Genomic DNA, 20,985 nt, shown 5'->3' on the forward strand with positions numbered 1-20,985 from the left:
TTAGGCATCGGATATACCTGTCAATTTGTTATGCCACAACCACCTACTCCTGCTGCAACATTTTGCAGCATTATTATATCAGACAACATCTCTAGGAGACCACGGTTATGCCATTTTTGTTCATAATATTACGGTAATTTACTGGTTATGGCATCATCATTAAACCACTACTATGCCTTTCCTCCCCTTCTTTTACTATACTAGCTAGTCATTGCACATATTGCGTACGGATAGCCACGTACGTTCCAAGGCTAGCATTTTTTTGCTTATATCTTGACATTTCCTGTAACATCCCCTTTATTCATTGCAGTCTCGGGCGCCTAAACACCAAGGGTCCCTTTCCACATTCTTTACCCTCTACTCTGGCTACAATAACCAAGGTAATATATGCCTGTCTTATTTTATGTCACTCTAAAGACATGGATCGCTACTACATTGTGCTATGTCATGTTCTAAGTTTATACCAACTAATACTGGTTGCCCTATCTCTGTTTGATGCATCTTTCTATGTTGGTAACCATCATCATTTATGCTATCAGGCTCAATTTGCTACCTTGTATCCCTTTGTAAATTATGTATATAGTGTATATAGTATTCAGTGTCTTATTCTTTGTTTTCTTATTCTCTCCAGTAACCCCATGACTAAGACCCTGGAGGGTCGAAACGTTGGGTTTTATATCAAGTATATCACTGCACTGCTTGTGGTTTATTTATCTGTTTGAGACTATCTTTGGAATAAAATTGTGAAAACACGCTTGCAAACTGACAAACAAGAGTGTGCGGTGAATTTCTACTACTATTTACGAGGGCCACTTGGTCCGTTCCACCTGCACCTCGTACCTTAGACTAGAGTGCACATTTTCTCCTTATTGCATATCAAAGTTAACTGGGACTCCTTGGACAGTTCGCAGCAGTTCCTCCTCTTGACTATGCCCAGTGATCACATGTTCACTGGGCTAGGAGGAGGAAGCACAGTAAGTGCTACTGCTTCTTAACCTATATACACAAGCGATAGTTAAGCACTGTGTACATAGAGATTTAAAAGGTAAGCATGAAAATAAACCATGTTCTTCTTCTCTCTGGGAAATCTGGCTGTGTTCGACAGTCAGCTTCCCACCCCACAACTACGTGACCTAGAGCTGATTTCTTAAACTACATTTATGTTTTAGTGCAGGGTAACGTGTATACTGCTAGGACGTTAATAGTCTATGCGTAGTCTAGAGGTAGCTAAAGAGAGCCCATACTGACAGAATAAAAAACACATAACCTTTAGTATTCTAATTCCTACCTCTGCTCTGCAAAAAATGAAGATTAATCGACCTTGCTTATTAGGGTCATGGTGCCTCTTTGTGGTGGCCAAGAGACTTAGTGCACTGTTCCACTTGTTGGTCTTGCATGTCCCCATGTCCATCACTGGTGATTTTTTTTTACAGTTAATTCCAGGGTCAAGTGTGACATCACCTTTTGGAATTGGTGGATTTGTGTTATCAGCTGAGATGTTACCTGTCATTGTAATCCTGCTCTTGATTAAAATAAAACTGATGCACAAATATCCTGAACAAACAGGACGTATGAGTGTAAAATAGACCTAGTGGCCAAAGTGAAAGTTGCTAAATTACTCATTTTGTGTTTTAATAAATTGTGAAATGAAAAAGAAAACACTGCCAACATAAAAAACAAAAAAACAAAACCTTGATTAATGCAATAGCTTTGAGTTTTGGCTTTTCCAAAATCACTGTGCCTTCTTGACTTAGAGTAGCAGAGTTCAAAGTTTAGTTTCCTATAATTTAATTCATCTCTTAATGTATAATACTTTACCTTACAATATTGCCAAGGTCCACTTCAATTACCCAAGTGCAGCGTAGATTGTTGTCATAAGGAAAAGGGTATCCCGGTGATAAAATTCTACCAGATGACTCTCCCTTGAAACGGCCACCGCATTCAGCTGGTACGAGACAATAATAAATATTCAATAAACATCATATGTAGTGGTAAAATGAATATATAAAATTCTTGCCTGTAGAATACATTATGGTGGTGAGCATTATTTGCTATTTTGTTTTATTCCTCTCTCTTTACTTCTCTCTCTGCTCTATATCACATGCAAGAAATTTTTAATTAACATATTTACTAGTGTAAAGTATGTATCCTTATTACATGCACAAATAAGAAAGTTGGGGGTGGCAGTGGCATGGGGGGTGGGGTTAAGAAAGAATAGAGGTACAGAGATATACATAAAGTGCATGTATACTAATGCCAGAAGCCTCGCCAACAAAATGGACGAATTAGAACTAATGTTGTTGGAGCATAATTATGACATGGTGGGGATATCTGAGACATGGCTGAATGAGAGCCATGACTGGGCTGTTAACTTGCAGAGCTATAGTCTGTTCAGAAATGACCGTACAGATAAGCGAGGGGGAGGGGTGTGTCTATATGTAAAATCGTCCTTAAAACCCATCCTGCGTGATAATATAGGTGAATTTAATGAAAATGTAGAATCCCTGTGGGTGGAGATAAGGGGAGGGGGAAAAATAATAAATTACTGAGAGAGGTTTGTTATAAGTCTCCAAAAGTAATGGAAGCAACAGAGAATATCCTCGTAATGCAAATAGATGAAGCTGCGACTCAAGCAGAAGTCATTATTATGGGGGACTTCAACTACCCTGAAATAGAATGGGGAACGGAAATCTGCAGTTCCAGCAAAGGTAATCGGTTTTTGACAACTATGAGAGACAATTACCTTTCACAACTGGTTCAGGACCCAACAAGAAGGGGGGCACTGCTAGACCTAATATTAACCAACAGGCCAGACCGCATATCAAATATAAGGGTTGGGGGTCACTTGGGTAATAGTGATCACACAATAATAAGTTTAACGTGTATCCTTTAATAAGATGTGTAGTAGAGGGGTTACAAGGACACTAAACTTCAGGAGGGCAAATTTCCAATGGATGAGAGATGATCTTGGTGCAATTAACTGAGGCGATATCCTGAGACATAAAAATACACAAAGAAAATGGGAGACGTTTATTAGCATCCTGGATAGGAACTGTGCACAGTATAAACCGTATGGGAATAAACATACTAGGAATAGGAGGAAACCAATATGGCTAAAAAGAGCTGTAAGGGGCGCAATAAGTGACAAAAGGAAAGCATTTAGAGAATTAAAGGAAGTAGTTAGTGATGAGGCATTAAATAAATACAGAAAATTAAATAAATTCTGTAAAAAGCAAATCAAGGCAGCAAAGATTGAGACAGAGAGATTCATTGCCAGAGAGAGTAAAAATAATCCCAAAATATTCTTTAACTACGTAAATAGTAAGAAACTAAAAAACTATAGTGTTGGCCCCCTTAAAAATAGTCTGGGTGAAATGGTGGATGAGGATGAGGAAAAGGGCAATATGCTAAATGACTTTTTTTCATCAGTATTTACACAAGAAAATTCCATGGCAGACAATATGATCAGTGATAACAAAAATTACCCATTAAGTGTCACCTGCTTAACCCAGCAGGAAGTACGGCGGTGTCTAAAAATCACTAAAATTGACAAATCTCCGGGCCCGGATGGGATACACCCTCGAGTACTGCAGGAATTAAGTACAGTCATTGATAGACCATTATTTTTAATCTTTAAAGACTCCATAATAACAGGGTCTGTGCCACAGGACTGGCGTATAGCAAATGTGGTGCCAATATTCAAAAAGGGGACAAAAACTGAACTCAGAAATTATCGGCCAGTAAGCTTAACCTCTACTGTGGGTAAAATCCTGGAGGGCATTCTAAGGGACGCTATACTGGAGTATCTGAAGAGGAATAACCTCATGACCCAGTATCAGCACGGGTTTACTAGGGACCGTTCCTGTTAGACTAATCTGATCAATTTCTATGAAGAGGTAAGTTCCGGATTGGGCCAAGGGAACCCAGTGGACATTGTGTATATGGACTTTTCAAAAGCTTTTGATACGGTGCCACACAAAAGGTTGATACACAAAATGAGAATATTGGAGAAAGGGGAAAATATGTGTAAGTGGGTTGAGAGCTGGCTCAGGGATAAGAAACAAAGGGTGGTTATTAATGGAGCACACTCGGACTGGGTAGCGGTTAGCAGTGGGGTACCACAAGGGTCAGTTTTGGGGCCTCTTCTTTTTAACATATTTATTAATGACCTTGTAGGGGCATACAGTGTAGAATTTCAATATTTGCAAATAACACTAAACTCTGCAGGGTAATCAATACAGAGGAGGACAATTTTATATTACGGGATGATTTCTGTAAACTAGAAGCTTGGGCTGATAAATGGCAAATGACCTTTAATGGGGATAAATGTAAGGTCATGCACTTGGGTAGAAGTAATAAGATGTATAATTATGTGCTTAATTCTAAAACTCTGGGCAAAACCGTCAATGAAAAAGACCTGGGAGTATGGGTGGATGACAAACTCACATTTAGTGGCCAGTGTCAGGCAGCTGCTACAAAGGAAAATAAAATAATGGGATGCATTAAAAGAGGCATAGATGCTCATGAGGAGAACATAATTTTACCTCTATACAAGTCACTACTTTGACCACACTTAGAATACTGTGCACAGTTCTGGTCTCTGGTGTATAAGAAAGACATAGTTGAACTGGAGCAGGTGCAGAGAAGAGCGACCAAGGTTATTAGAGGACTGGGGGTCGGCAATACCAAGATAGGTTATTATTACACTTGGGGCTATTTAGTTTGGAAAAACAAAGGCTAAGGGGTGATCTTATTTCAATGTATAAATATATGAGGGGACAGTACAAATACCTTTCTGATGATCTTTTTAATCATAGACCTGAGACAGGGACAAGGGGGCATCCTCTACGTCTGGAGGAAAGAAGATTTAAGCATAATAACAGACGTGGATTCTTTACTGTAAGAGCAGTGGAACTGTGGAACTCTCTGCCATATAATGTTGTAATGAGTGATTCATTAAATTTAAGAGGGGACTGGATACCTTTTTTGAAAAGCATAATGTTACAGGTTATATATACTAGATTCCTTGATAGGGTGTTGATCCAGGGAACTAGTCTGATTGCCGTATGTGGAGTCGGGAAGGAATTTTTTTTCCCCAATGTGGAGCTTACTCTTTGCCACATGGGTTTTTTGCCTTCCTCTGGATCAACATGTTAGGGCATATTAGTTTAGGCTATGGGTTGAACTAGAAGAACTTAAAGTTTTCCTTCAACCTTAACAACTATGTTACTATGTTACTATGTTACTATGTCTACTTACCAATGCAAGATGGTAGTGGGTAGTCCCATGCCCTCCTCTCCCCTGTCATGCATTTTAACAGACTGCTTCCATGAAGTGTGTACCCAGGGTTACATCCATAGATGATGGTGCTTCCAGCAAAATGTCCCTGATCACTGATTTTGTATCCAAATTGTGGCACTCCAGGGTCTTCACAATGTGACAGTTCAAAACCTGAGAAGAAGGTAAAACGCATGCCCTAATTAGAAGGCATTTATAAAATATTTGTCATATTTGTAAATTGGTTATTTACTCTTAAAGGGGATCTGTCACCAGGTTTTCGCTACCTAATCTGAGAGTAGTAAAATGTAGGGGAAGAGAGAAGATTACAGTGATGTGTCTGTTACTGGGCTACTTGTTGTAGTTTTGATAAAATCACTGGTTTATCAGCAGGAGTTTATCACCAGAGGACTAGTAAACCTGCTTCCATATAGTCCTCCATGTTCATGAGCTCTGTATAATCCCACCCCCAACCACTGATTGGCAGCTTTCTGTGTAAACTGTACATGGACCAAAAACTGCCAATCAGTGGTAAAGGCGGGGTTATACACAGCTCAGCATTCAGAGAATTGGTAGACCTGCAACAGATAAAACAGTGATTTTATGTAAATGACAGCAAACAGCTCATTAAGTGACACATTTCATCAGGGATCCCCAACCTGTGGCTTGGGAGACACATGTGACTCATGGGCTCCGGATGTGTGGCTTGCTGCTGTCTGCCAGCTTGGTGCATTGGTCCCTATACCAAGGCCAGCATATGCTCTTCTGTGCAAGGCTACTCATAAAAGTCACCATCTTAAGACTTGCTCTTCAAACAGCTCTGAAGAGCAAGTCTTAAGATGGTGACTTTTATGAGTAGCCTTGCACAGAAGAGCATATGCTGGCCTTGGTATAGGATGATACTGCCAGTCAGAGAGGTGATTGCAGCTGGATGTAATATTGTAGTGGGAGGGCTCGATATAAGAATACTGAAGAGGGTAAGGTGGGATTCCCTATATATAGGTATACAGCTTGGTGTGGTTTCTATGGGGAAACATTGGTTGTCATTATACTAGTAATGGGGCTCTGGGTGTTACTACAGTAGGGAAAATGGGTGGAAGTAGGAGATCCATGTTACTACTCAGGGGACTCTAGATGTGGTTCGCGATCCTCTATAAGAGCTGAAATGTGGCTCTCAAGGAAAGAAAGGTTGGGGCCATCTGCTTTACATCATGATGTTCTCAGATGGAGGAGCAAAAATCGGTCACAGATTTCCTTTAAATGGAAAGAGCAATTATAATCATGTGCAATTGACATCTGCACAGTAATTCCACATTTCTGGGCTTATTTTTACCCATGGACACCTGGATGTTCGGGTCCGGCGAGTTTGGACGAACAGTTACAAAAAGTTCAGATTTGCACCTGACAGCAGGACAAACTCAGTGTTTGGGCAGCTGAACCCGAACAGTAACACGGACTTCCTGGTGAAATCCATGTTCAGTGTCCATGCCCAAACAGTAGGTGTTCGGTACGGATGCTGAACTTTACTATTTGAAATAAGGTTGGCACTACTCCAAGAAACAGGATAAACATATTGGGATTGAAGCGGTATGCACACGTGTGGAGCATATTAAAGTTCATGTATCACATGAGAAAGGAGAATGACACTCCCCACATAGTACGATAGAGCAGCTGTTTATTTTCTTTGCATAGTCGAGAGGTATACCAAAAGAAAAATATTCAGCACTTCAGATACCTTAATAAAAGGACTATGTGCATGTAACAAGAGTAGGAATTTGACCAGCTGAATATTATTCTTTTTGTAAACCTCTCAAAGAAGCAAATAAAATAAAATGCTATTTTATCATCCTTCGTGCTGAGTGTCAATCTACTTTTTGATATGATACATTTTCCTGAATCCTTTTGATTGGTGTAAGAAGATAGAAACATGATAAGATTTATGAAAAAAGCTGCTCAGATTTTGACCAGTACGTTACAGCTAGTGATGAGCGAGCATGCTCGGATGTACTCTGAGTATTTTGGTCGTGCTCGTAGATTATGTTTGAGTCGCCGTAGCTACCTGATTTGCGGCTGCTAGACAGCCTGAATATGTGTGGGGATTCCATAACAAACAATCCCTGCATGTATTCAGGCTGTCTAGCAGCCACAAATCATGCAGCTGCAGCGACTCAAATATAATCTCCGAGCACTACAAAATACTCGGAGAACACCTGGGCATGCTCGGAGAACCCGAGTACCGAGTACACTCGCTCATCACTAATAGCTTTGCAATAAAAATGTGAACTACTGCAAATTATATATTCTTCTTTAACTTAAAAGACTTCTAAAAGTTTGAAAAGATTAGTTTTGTTCTACTCAAAAGATCTAGTCTAATTTCTGATCACAATGAAGAATACTCACTGGTATAAACCAACTGGAAACCTTCGTCGATCACTTCCGAGTCTGAGTTAAATTCCAGCCATATATGGTTTGATGTGCTACTCAATGTCAGGCCTCTCAAAGAAGTAGCAGTAAAGGCCCCCATTAAATGTGCTGTGTTGTCCTTCCCATCGTATATCTGTAACACAAGGAGGCACATTGTATACGATAATCATGCACATGTATTAATTAGATTATGATAGCACTTGACAGGACATAGGTGAGTGTAGTAAGAAATTTTAATTAATTTAAATAATTTTCAAATATATTTATTTCATAATTTGCAGCTTTACATATAGTAACTCAAAAAAAGTCCAAGGTTAGTAGAAAGGGCAGAAACTGTCTCTTGTCACGCTCGTGCTGACTGGTTGGCGTGGGCGTGCGGGGGTGTGGCCCAACTGGACCACAGACCAAACTTCCCTGGAAGGGGCGTAACTAAGTAGCTTCCTAGGTGTTCGCTGGAGGCTCTGGTGGTGAGGTCAGACTTGTGCAATAGGAAGCTACCAGGTACCACTCCAGGGTGGTGTCTGGCTGTGGCTGCTGATCCCACCGGGGAACGGAACATAGACAGGCAAGCGGACACGGCTGGCACTCTGGCAGACCGGCAGGCACGGCTGGGACACAGGCAGACGTGTACAACAGAGACACTGGCAGGCAGGCGGGCACGGCTGACTCTCTGGTGGGCAGGTACGGCTGGCTCTCTGGCAGGACAGGCGGACAAGGCTGGTACACTGGAAGAACCGGTAAGGGACCAGTCTGCAGACAGGTATGTAAAACAGGTAAGAACCTGTTCAGACAGGAGGACTTAAGAAAAGGTAGGGGAAGACCGCAAGAGCAGATGCAGAGCGAAAGCAAAGGAGCTGGAGTCAATAACAGAGATGCCGGAGGCGGAGCCAAAAGCAGGAGGTGTAGCCAAGTGCAGAAACGCAGGAAGCGAAGCCAAGAGCAGGAGAAGTAGAACAGCAAAGAGCGGAGCCAGGTAGAACCGCAAAGAGCGGAGCCAGGTAGAACTGCAAAGAGCGGAGCCAGGTAGAGCCGCAGAGTGAAGCCACAGAGTGCAGAGCAAAGCCACAGAGTGCAGAACAAAGTTACTGAGAGCAGAGCTAGAGCTAAGCCACATAGTGCAGAGCTGAGTGCAGAGCAAGACACAGAGTGCAGAGCTGAGAGCAAAGCAACAGAGTGCAGAGCAAGGTAACAGAATGCAGCGCAAGGAGCAAAGCAAGGTCGCAGAGAGCGGAGCCGAAAGCGGAGAAAAGCAAGACACAGAGAATGCACAGCAGAAAAGGCAAACCAAGACAGAGATATAAACAGATACCGGAATAGGACTAGACTAAGACAGTGAGGAACGAGACAAGACACAGAGACATGGACACAAGCCAGGGTACGATGCCCCTCTGGGTGGCTACACAAAAACATAGGCCAGGGTACTAAGCCCCACTGGGTGGCTACACAGGACACAGACCAGGGTACAACGCCCCCGTGGGTGGTAGACAAGAGAGAGTAACTGAGACAGGGCCTGGCACCTCAGCAGCTAATAACTGACTGAGGGAGTAAGTTGCACAGGCCCCCACCAATGGGTGGGGATGTCTTAAATACAGGAAGCCTCATGGCGATTGGCCAGGGACACCTTAGCAAGGTGCACACAGTCTCTATAAGAAACAGGAGTTGCTGGCGCCGCCCCCCTATGCACACAGACAGAGCATGCACAGAGCAGGCAGCAGACATGAGGCACACAGCATGGAGCTGGCAGCAGAGAGAAGTCACCACAAGGCCCAGAGAAGTAAGTGAGTTTGAGTGTAATGCAGGTGGGGGATGGGAGGCCATGCAGTGATGCCAGCAGGGTTGTTACAGTACCCCCCCCTTTATGGCCCCTCTTCTTCAAGCTCGCCAGGATGATCTGCAGAAGAAGAATAGGTTCAGACACAGTCCAGACCAACATGACATCTTCAAGGTAGAATAAGGCAGGAGTGTCACCAGGAATCTTAGAAAACAAAGTTTCTTGGTGCTCAACAGGGTTAGCTTCCACAATGAGCAGGACCACCTCCTTCAGCTAGACAGGAAACAGGGACTTGGATGCTGCTGTCTTAACATCTTCACCAGCCGGACTCATGGAAACTGGAAACCTTCTCATAGGATTAAACTTTTGCCCAACAGGTAGCAGAGATGTTCTTAAGTATGGAACACAAGAAAAGTCATTAGAGATGAGTGTGGAGAACAACAGCTCCACCGGGTCAGAGAAAAATTGAGGTGAACAAACTTCTGTTTTGAAATTTTCACCAGCCGGCCACAAGGATGCTGAAGGTATCCACATAGGAACCCTCTTCTGTCCGTTATCCAGAAGAAATTGTCCAAATGCCAGGGATGTTTCTAGGAACGGATTACAGGAATAGTCGTGGGAGATGTGTGGAGAGATTGTCACCGCTTCCCCATCTTCAGTGACGTTAGCACACCTTGACTCGATGACTAACTGTTTACTGGTATAGTCATTGGAGATGTGTGGAGACATCGTCACCGTTTCCCCATCTTCGGTGACGTCAGCACACCTTGACTCGACGACTAGCAGACCAGCTGAAGAACATGACACTGCTGAGTGTCTTTGACGCATGGGAACCAGACACTTCTCAAGACTGGGTAAGTTCAAACGAAGCACTTTACTGGACCTCTTGACCAGAGCGAGTGGTAGAGTCCTTGGCTCAGAATGACCCATGGGCATAACAGACAGCATACGGAAAACAAACTTCTTGTATAAGGCTCCAACTTGGAGCTGTAGTTGTCCTTGTAGGACTAGACTGCTCTTTAGCAGGGCTCGGCAATTATCAGGCAACGCCCACACCGGGTTCTGGAGCTGTAGAACGGAGACCATACACTGACTCCGAATGATAGGCGGCTTAAACACACCAAAGCTCCCAGAAGGCAGAGAAACAGTCATTAACTTAGATGGAGAGGAAGTACTCTCGCCAGGGACAGCCTTTCCTACTGGCCCAGGGTTTTGGAGTACAGGCTTCACAGGGCAAAGACCATCTGAATGTTCCTTACAACTAGTGTTGAGCATTCCGATACCGCAAGTATCGGGTATCGGCCGATATTTGCGGTATCGGAATTCCGATACCGAGATCCGATATTTTTGTGATATCGAGTATCGGTATCGAATCAATAGGGATGTGGAAAATACAGAATTAAAATAAAAAATATTGATATGCTCACCTCTCCGGCGGCCCCTGGACTTCACGCTGCTATCCGGGAGGCTTCTTTGTTTAAAAAGCGCGCCTTTCGGACCGGTGAATGACGTCCCGGCTTCTGATTGGTCGCGTGCCGCCCATGTGACCGGCACGCGACCAATCAGAGGCCGCGACGTCATTCGCAGGTCCTCAATTCCTAGAATTAGCAGTTTTGTGAATGAGAATGACATCGCGGCTTCTGATTGGCCGCGTGCCGCCCATGTGACCGGCACGCGGCCAATCAGAAGCCGCGACGTCATTCTCATTCACAAAACTGCTAATTCTAGGAATTGAGGACCTGCGAATGACGTCGCGGCCTCTGATTGGTCGCGTGCCGGTCACATGGGCGGCACGCGACCAATCAGAAGCCGGGACGTCATTCACAGGTCCGAAAGGCGCGCTTTTTAAACAAAGAAGCCTCCCGGTTAGCAGTGTGAAGTTCAGGGGCCGCCGGAGAGGTGAGCATATCAATATTTTTTATTTTAATTCTTTATTTTATACATCCCTATGGATCCCAGGGCCTGAAGGAGAGTTTCCTCTCCTTCAGACCCTGGGAACCATGAGAATACCTTCCGATACTTGATGTCCCATTGACTTGTATTGGTATCGGATATCGGTATCGGCGATATCCGATATTTTTCGGGTATCGGCCGATACTATCCGATACCGATACTTTCAAGTATCGGACGGTATCGCTCAACACTACTTACAACCACAGGGATACCGTATTTCAATCTCAGCACCAGATTCAGGCTGCAGATTTGCCAGACCCCTCTTATTAGACCTCTTGGATCTTGCTCGGGTGGCCGTTTTGGCAGGTTGTGGAACAGATGAGTCTTGGACGGTCATGGACGGATGTGATGGTTTACCTACAGGTTTCTTTCGTCTGGACCGTCTCTGTGAGCTTTAAGGGGAAGACTTTTCAGGAGATGCAGTACTTGGCTCATCGAAGGCTTTACAGAAGGCCACCAGGAAGGCCGGCAGATTCGAGATGATGGGGTCCCCTGCTTCCCAAAGGGGGTCGCACCACATCAAAGCATCTCCTCTAAGGTAGGCTATTAAGAAACCTACTTTCAACCAGTCAGTGGGGAACTGGGGAGCATGCCACTTGAAATAATGCAAGCACCGCTCCAGGAACACACGACATTGCTTTGGGTCTCCATCGTAGCATGGAGGATCTGCTGGCATGGATTCATCATTAGGAGTGCAGGCTTGAAGTTCATCCAACAGCTCATTGGAGATGACAATTGGGGATGGAGCAGTGAAGGACTGGCTTTCAGACTGGGTAAACATTTTCCTCGGAGGCCAATACTGGCAAGAAGAGAGTTCATCTTGCTCCGAGAGCGAAGGCACATGGGACTCAGCGGGGACCATGGCCTGTGCAAACTATCACACTGGAGGCCAGACTGGTTGGCGCGGGCATGCGGGGGTGTGGCCCCACTGGACCACAGACCAAACTTCCATGGAAGGGGCGTAACTAAGTAGCTTCCTAGGTGTTCGCTGGAGGCTCTGGTGGTGAGGTCAGACTTGTGCAATAGGAAGCTACCAGGTACCACTCCAGGGTGGCGTCTGGCTGTGGCTGCTGATCCCACCGGGGCACGGAACATAGACAGGCAAGCGGGCACAGCTGGCACTCTGGCAGACAGGCGGGCACGGCTGGGACACAGAGACACTGGCAGGCAGGCAGGCACGGCTGACTCTCTGGTAGGCAGGTACAGCTGGCTCTCTGGCAGGACAGGCGGACAAGGCTGGTACACTGGAAGAACCGGTAGGAACCAGTCTGCAGACAGGTATGTAAAACAGGTAAGAACCTGATCAGACAGGAGGACTTAAGAAAAGGTAAGGGAAGACCGCAAGAGCGGATGCAGAGCGAAGGCAAAGGAGCTAGAGCCAATAACAGAGATGCCGGAGGCAGAGCCAAAAGCAGGAGGTGGAGCCAAGTGCAGAAACGCAGGAAGCAGAGCCAAGAGCAGGAGAAGTAGAACAGCAAAGAGCGGAGCCAGGTAGAACCGCAAAGAGCGGAGCCAGGTAGAACTGCAAAGAGCGGAGCCAGGTAGAGCCACAAAGAGCGGAGCCGCAGAGCGAAGCCACAGAGTGCAGAGCAAAGCCACAGAGTGCAGAACAAAGTTACTGAGAGCAAAGCTAGAGCTAAGCCACAGAGTGCAGAGCTGAGTGCAGAGCAAGACACAGAGTGCAGAGCTGAGAGCAAAGCCACAGAGTGCAGAGCAAGGTAACAGAATGCAGAGCAAGGAGCAAAGCAAGGTCGCAGAGAGCGGAGCCGAAAGTGGAGCAAATCAAGACACAGAATGCACAGCAGAAAAGGCAAACCAAGACAGAGATATAAACAGACACCGGAATAGGACTAGACTAAGATAGAGTCAGGAACGAGACAAGACACAGAGACATGGACACAAGCCAGGGTACGATGCCCTTCTGGGTGGCAGACATAGGCCAGGGTACGAAGCCCCGCTGGGTGGCTACACAAAAACATAGGCCAGGGTACTAAGCCCCACTGGGTGGCTACACAGGACACAGACCAGGGTACAACACCCCCCTGGGTGGCAGACAAGAGAGAGTAACTGAGACAGGGCCTGGCACCTCAGCAGCTAATAACTGACTGAGGGAGTAAGTTGCACAGGCCCCCACCAATGGGTGGGGATGTCTTAAATACAGGAAGCCTCATGGCGATTGGCCAGGGACACCTTAGCAAGGTGCACACAGTCTCTATAAGAAACAGGAGTTGCTGGCGCCGGCCCCCTATGCACACAGACAGAGCATGCACAGAGCAGACAGCAGACATGAGGCACACAGCATGGAGCTGGCAGCAGCGAGAAGTCACCACAAGGCCCAGAGAAGTAAGTGAGTTTGAGTGTAATGCAGGTGGGTGATGGGAGGCCATGCAGTGATGCCAGCAGGGTTGTTACATCTCTATTCTGCTACCTATGCATATCTACAGTATCTGTATGTCAATGTCAGGTCCCTTCAAACTTGAATCACTACTAGAGATTTATGCAAAACCTGAATCTTCTCCAAAAACAAGAGACACCCATCCAAACACTTCGTTACATTTTGTACATAGCACTGTGTAACCCATTCCCCTTTTTGGGTGAAATGCATAAACCTAAGATACAACATGGACTGAAAGCACACTATCCACTATCCATGCAGATGGCAATGCCCTATGAATGGACCCAGGAGTCAGTAAACAACTGGGACATTTAGGCTATGTAAAGCTCTGAAATGAGGTATTTTGCAGATTTAGTTGTCACCTATAGTTACTGAGATTACACTAAGTTTCAGTCTGCACTCTTAATTACGTTTTTCATTCTTAGATCCCTCATTAGAAGTTTGCAGCCTGATCCAGTTACCAGATTCTTCTCTTGTGGGAGTGTAACTTCTCGTAATAAAGGCTGAATGTGCAAGGGCGAAGGTGATGCTGTCTTTAATAGCTCATATATTAGCACAATTTCTATCCTTCATTTATTTCCTCATCATGTGATTTCCTCTTTTCTACAGCCCGTAGTTTTTGCCCTACATGAGTTTGTACATTCTTTCTCCCTTTTCCAGATAGTGGAAATATGTGTACATCTCCTTCTATCCCCTCACTGCTATGTCTATCTCTATTTCTACATAGAGCAGAGAAAAGAGAAGAATTATCTGTTTAGAAGGGTAAAATGAGCAATTGTAAGTACACGGTGCTATATAATATGATGACTGTAATATGTTAAGAGGATAAAAACTTTTATGGGAGGAGTGCTTTTTTTAAGAATCATTCAACTTAAACATTGGAGACACCTTTAGAATATAACATAAGAACTCTTTTTTGTACATTTGTAGTTCAATTTGTAAATAAAGTCTTAGCACTTTGAATAAATTCCAATGATCATTTTGCCTTAGGGCATGACAGCCGAACAATGGAAAGCCATGCAAGATAAATTACTTTTGAAATGAACTTGGAATGGGGCCTAAGTTGAAGACAACTGTTCTTGAGAAACTAGTGAAGCAGCACATGGTTTTGTGAATGCATTTTTACTAAACCATAACAAGAATTATTCAGTGGAGAATAAGGGTTTCTTATCCATCATCTGGGAAAATTAATTACATGATATATGTCCAAAATGACATCTAATATCTGTTAAATTGCACTAAAATATTCCCTGAAGGTTTGAAGATTTGTAGGATAAAATGTACGTGATTCCATTGGGAAAATCTCTTCTTAAAGAACTACTTGATAAAAATATTATAGATCTTTCTTTACAAGGAAAATCTTTCAAACTGTAAGGGTATGTTCACACGTTCCTGATTTCCATCCTTTTTTTCAGGACTAAAAACCGCAGCTCTTTGCAGAAAACGCAGGTCCTTTTTTTGGTGCGTTTTTTGATGCGTTTTTTGATGCTTTTTTTATGCAGTTTTCTATGCAGAGTCTGTGTGTTTTCTAGGAAGTTTTTTAGGGTTAAAATGGCTGAAAATACCCTAACCCTACCCCTAACCCTAACCCTACCCCTAACCCTACCCCTAACCCTACCCCTAACCCTATTCTAACCTTAGTGGAAAAAAAAAAATTCTTAATTTTTTTATTGTCCCTACCTATGGGGGTGACAAAGGGGGGGGGGTGTCATTTACTATTTTTTTTTATTTTGATCACTGAGATAGGTTATATCTCAGTGATCAAAATGCACTTTGGAACAAATCTGCCCGCCGGCAGATTCGGCTGGCGCACTGCGCATGCGCCCGCCATTTTGCAAGATGGCGGCGCCCAGGGAGAAGACGGCCGGACGGACACCGGGAGGCCGGGTAAGTATAAGGGGGGGAGATTAGGACACGGGGGGGCATCAGAGCACGGGGGGGCATCGGAGCACGGGGGGGGGATCGGGGCAGCCACACTCCGCCCACGCACTTCCGCCCGCTTCCCCGCACTTCCTGCAGCAGCGGTTCGGCACCACAAACCGCAATAAAACCCGCAGATATATTTTTGATTTGCGGGTTTTACTGCGGGTTTGACCTCACAATGGAGGTCTATGGGTGCAGAACCGCTGCGGCTCCGAAAAAAGAAGTGACATGGTACTTCTTTTTTCCCGCAGCTATTCAGCGCGGCTTTTTTTCTGAATTTCAGGATCGTGTGGACAGTGGTTCCTGTTTTCCATAGGGTACATTGTACTGTACCCTGCATGGAAAACAGCTGCGGAACCGCAGCGGCAAAAACGCTGCGGTTCCACAGAAAAAAACGCACTGTGTGAACATGGCCTAATAGTTTGTAAGATGAAAATTGCAACTAATTCTATTATTCAGAACACTGAGCTTTATGCCCTTTGAAATTTGAAGCCCACAGTTGGAGAAGCAGTGTCCATCCTAGAATCATAGATCATTAGAGTTGGGAGAAACCTCCAGGGTCATCGTGTCCAACCCCCTGCTCAATGCAGGATTCATTAAACCATCTCTGTCCAGACTTCTGAAGACTCCTATTGAAGAATACACCACCTCTTGTGGCAGCCTGTTCATGGTAGTCTAGTTGATAGGGCAGGAGAAGAGTCCTGATATGGGTGAGAAGAGTATGCTGGATTGCTCCTGCTGGCTTCTCTCTGCCTAACTTAAATTGATTAACAGGTCTTTTCCTATTTGTGTATAGGAAGACCTTTCAATCTAGCTAACGAAGGTATAGAGAATCCTGAGAACAGTTGCCCAGGATTCTTTTCTCCGAGTATCCAGCTATTTTTTTAAAAACATCAGTATATCTGAAATGCAAAGGATTTAAGAGTATATCATCATTTTTTGTAATGAAGGAATTTGTACTCATGTATTTTCAGTGCTGATTTTTTTGGGGCCTCCTAACAAGTCTTCTCATACACACAACAGTTATTAGGCTTCGTACAAGGTATTAGGTGGACTTACGAATATAAGTACACTGGTCCCCATGGAGGTTGTTTCACATAGGTTTAAGGTTTTTCTTACCTATTGAAAATGTTTAGTTTGCCTATCTCTTACCCCACACCAAGCACCTGTCCCTAGCACCCAGGCTCTATTACACAGTTATCCCCACTCCTTTCTACGCAATATGGCTGCCCAAGAACTATTCCTTCGAGGTGAGAATACCTTCCTAATTAAGGTGCCACATTTATTATTTTTTTTTCACTTATTTAAACTATATGAACTTCATGTTACTCAAACAATTTTTCAACCTTACGGGGTTAACATATTTTTAGAGCTCTCATATTTACTAATCAGAAAAATAACCTACTTTTAGTACATCTCCTTGTGCTAACTGAAATGTCCTGGCTGAAATATTGATTCCTTTTCCTGCTTGAACTTGAATGCTGTAAATACATTCATGATTATTTTCATAGTTCAGTGGGTAATTCGGAGACAGCAGAATTCCTTCATTATTTGTTGCAGATGCGCCGCATTCAGCTGCAGATAAAGCACAAAGTGAAAGAAGGCACGTTAATAGGCAGCACTGTGCTTCATAACTGCTTTTCCCAATGAAACTGTAAAACATAACTAAGCACATTAACATAATTACCAACCTGATCCATCTGAACTGGAGGTTTTAACATTCTCAGCTGAAGCACAATTGTTTCACTCAAGGGGATGGAGAATTCCCTGAAGTGGTATAATAGGTAAGGCTTGGATGCTATTTGGCTACATAATAAGAGTTTTTATTTTAGATTAATATGGAATAACATGTAGGTTAAGGGTGATCATCATGTTATTGATTCAGTTTAACCCCTTAAGCCCCAAGGGTGGTTTGCACGTTAATGACCGGGCCAATTTTTACAATTCTGACCACTGGAACGCTGCAACGGATCTTGATGATTTTGACAATGTTTTCTCGTGACATATTGTACTTCATGATATTGGTAAAATTTCTTCGATAAGACTTGCGTTCATTTGTGAAAAAAGCAGAAACTTGGCGAAAATTTTGAAAATGTTGCAATTTTCCAACTTTTAATTTTATGCCCTTAAATCACAGAGATATGTCACACAAAATACTTAATAGGTAACATTTCCCACATATCTACTTTACATCAGCACGATTTTGGAACCAAAATTTTTTTTATTAGGGAGTTATAAGGGTTAAAATATGACCAGCAATTTTTCATTTTTACAACACCATTTTTTTTTAGGGACCACATCTCATTTGACGTCATTTTGAGGGGTCTATATGATAGAAAATAACCAAGTATGACATCATTCTAAAAACTGAACCCCTCAAGGTGCTCAAAACTACATTCAAGAAGTTTATTAACCCTTCAGGTGTTTCACAGGATTTTTTGGAATGTTAAAATAAAAATAAACATTTAACTTTTTTCACACAAAATTTATTTCAGGTCCAATTTGTTTTATTTTACCAAGGGTAACAGGAGAAAATGGACCCGAAAAGTTGTTGTACAATTTGTTCTGAGTACGCCGATACCCCATATGTGGGGGTAAACCACTGTTTGGGCGCATGGCAGAGCTCGGAAGAGAAGGAGCGCCGTTTGACTTTTCAATGCAAAATTGACAGCAAATGAGATTGGATGCCATGTTAGGTTTGGAGAGCCCCTGATGTGCCTAAACATTGAAACTCCCCACAAATGATACCATTTTGGAAAGTAGACCCCCTAAGAAACTTATCTAGATGTGTGGTGAGTACTTTGACCCACCAAGTGCTTCACAGAAGTTTATAATGCAGAGCCGTAAAAATAAAAAATCATATTTTTTCAGAAAAATGATCTTTTCGACCCCAATTTTTTATTTTCTCAAGGGTAAAAGAAGACATTGGACCCCAAAAGTTGTGAAATTTGTCCTGAGTACGCTGATCCCCCATATGTGGGGGTAAACCACTGTTTAAACGCATGGCAGAGCTCGGAAGGGAAGGAGCACCGTTTGGCTTTTAAATGCAAAATTGACTGGAATTGAGCTGGGACATCATGTTGCATTTGGAGAGCCACTGATGTGCCTAAACATTGAAACCCCCCAAAAGTGACACAATTTTGGAAAGTAGACCCCCTAAGGAACTTATCTAGATGTGTTGTGAGAGCTTTGAACCCCCAAGTGTTTCACTACAGTTTATAACTAGTGTTGAGCATTCCGATACTGCAATGTCTGGTATCGGCTGATATTCGCGGTATCGGAGTTCGGACACTGAGTTCCAATACTTTTACAATATCAAATAGCGGAATCGGAAGTTACCTGTTGTGAACAGGTGATTCAGAACCACAATGGACCTGGTGGTTACGAGCACAGAAAATGACCTGATAGTTGCTAATCACATAGGACGAGCTCTGAGACGTGGGAACTCTGCTGACCACAATTCCTAATCCTATCATACCACACTAAAGGTAGCCGTGGAGCGTTCCTGACCAGACCTAGGCGCCTCGGGCACAGCCTGAGAAACTAGCTAGCCCTGAAGATAGAAAAATAAGCCTACCTTGCCTCAGAGAAATTCCCCAAAGGAAAAGGCAGCCCCCCACATATAATGACTGAGTTAAGATGAAAATACAAACACAGGGATTAAATAGATTTTAGCAAAGTGAGGCCCGACTTACTGAATAGACCGAGGATAGGAAAGATAGCTTTGTGGTCAGCACAAAAACCTACAAACAACCACGCAGACGGGGCAAAAAGACCCTCCGCACCGACTAACGGTACGGAGGTGCTCCCTCTGCGTCTCAGAGCTTCCAGCAAGCAAGAAAAACCAATATAGCAAGCTGGACAGAAAAAATAGCAAACAAAAGTAACACAAGCAGAACTTAGCTTTTGCAGGGCAGACAGGCCACAAGAACAATCCAGGAGAAAGCAAGACCAATACTGGAACATTGACTGGAGGCCAGGAACAAAGAACTAGGTGGAGTTAAATAGAGCAGCAGCTAACAACTTAACCTCGTCACCTGAGGAAGGAAACTCAGAAGCCTCAGCCCCACTCACATCCACCAGAGGAAGCTCATAGACAGAACCAGCCGAAGTACCACTCATGACCACAGGAGGGAGCTTGACCACAGAATTCACAACAGTTACCATAATGCAATGAGCCAATTTGATTTTATTCAGCCAATGAGGAATCCTAAGAAGTGTGGGCACATCCTGTTATGCATGTTAGGCATGTAACTAATGGCATGGCTGTGATTGGCTGCTGAAATGATGTCATAATGCACTGTAAAAGCCGCCGCCATTTTGGGTTCACTCTGCTGTGAATTCAATTAGGGACAGGATGCTGCTGTTCTGACTGAGGGACGGTTTGAGATAGCGATTTGCATCATTGTGCTTTACCCCGGCTGCTTTAGCAACTGCTGTGTGAGAAGCTTTTTTTTGCCTTGCAGCGCTGTTCACAGCTGCCTGCGAGGTCTCTGTGTGTGAGTGCAGCTCACGCTGTAGTGTGTTCTGCAGCCACATCTGGTTGTAGTCCGCTCAGCGTGCGTCACTGCCTCATACTGTTACATTGTCCTTTTTTGCATTAGTGCTGCTGCACATTTTTCCTGATTTTTCCTATTAGTGTGTTTCCCTCCGTATCCAGCTAGATTGCATGCAAACACTATATAGGAGTAAATAGAGGAGCTTTTCCGCAGCCTTGCAGCACTGTTCACGACTGTCTGTGAGTTCTTTGTGTGTGAGTGCAGTTCAACTGTAGTGTGTTCTGCAGCCACATCTGGCTGTAGTCCGCTCAGCGTGTGTCACTGCCTCATACTGTTACATTGTCCCTTTTTGCATTAGTACTGCTGCACATTTTTCCTGATTTCTCCTATTAGTGTGGTTTCATCCGTATCCATCTTGATTGCTTGCAAACACCAAAAAGGAGTAGGTAGAGGAGCCTTTCTGCAGCCTTGTGCCCTGCAGCCCCAGCCACATTAGTATTAGCCTATTTTTTGGAGCTTCATCTATTGCATTTTAGGTTACCTTCCTGCATTGTAATAGCTACAAAAGTTTGTGATACTATCGGTTTGACATCTTTGGGCACATCCATTTTTTTTGTTAAAAAAACCTAAATAAAGTTCACCAAACACTCCACTTTACAGTTGTGTAGGCCACATTAGCTCATATTAAAGTCTAGTCCACACTTTATAAAATTAGTGTTTCTTATACCTGTTAGCAGCTGTTC

At 43.8% G+C, this 20,985-nt stretch overlaps 1 protein-coding gene across 1 annotated transcript in view; it reads right to left on the reverse strand.

Moving 5' to 3' along the window:
- The window catches only part of CSMD3 (CUB and Sushi multiple domains 3), a 2,093,798-nt gene that overhangs the window by 691,391 nt on the left and 1,381,422 nt on the right, over positions 1-20,985 (reverse strand). The window contains exons 23-26 of the mRNA XM_069731799.1: positions 17,149-17,318; positions 7,678-7,834; positions 5,260-5,451; positions 1,819-1,945 (exon numbers count right to left, since the gene is read on the reverse strand). Coding sequence (XP_069587900.1) covers positions 1,819-1,945; positions 5,260-5,451; positions 7,678-7,834; positions 17,149-17,318 — 646 coding nt within the window. The remainder of the gene's footprint in view (positions 1-1,818; positions 1,946-5,259; positions 5,452-7,677; positions 7,835-17,148; positions 17,319-20,985) is intronic.

The sequence above is a fragment of the Ranitomeya imitator genome, chromosome 6 (assembly GCF_032444005.1).
Source record: "Ranitomeya imitator isolate aRanImi1 chromosome 6, aRanImi1.pri, whole genome shotgun sequence".
Taxonomy (NCBI): domain Eukaryota; kingdom Metazoa; phylum Chordata; class Amphibia; order Anura; family Dendrobatidae; genus Ranitomeya; species Ranitomeya imitator.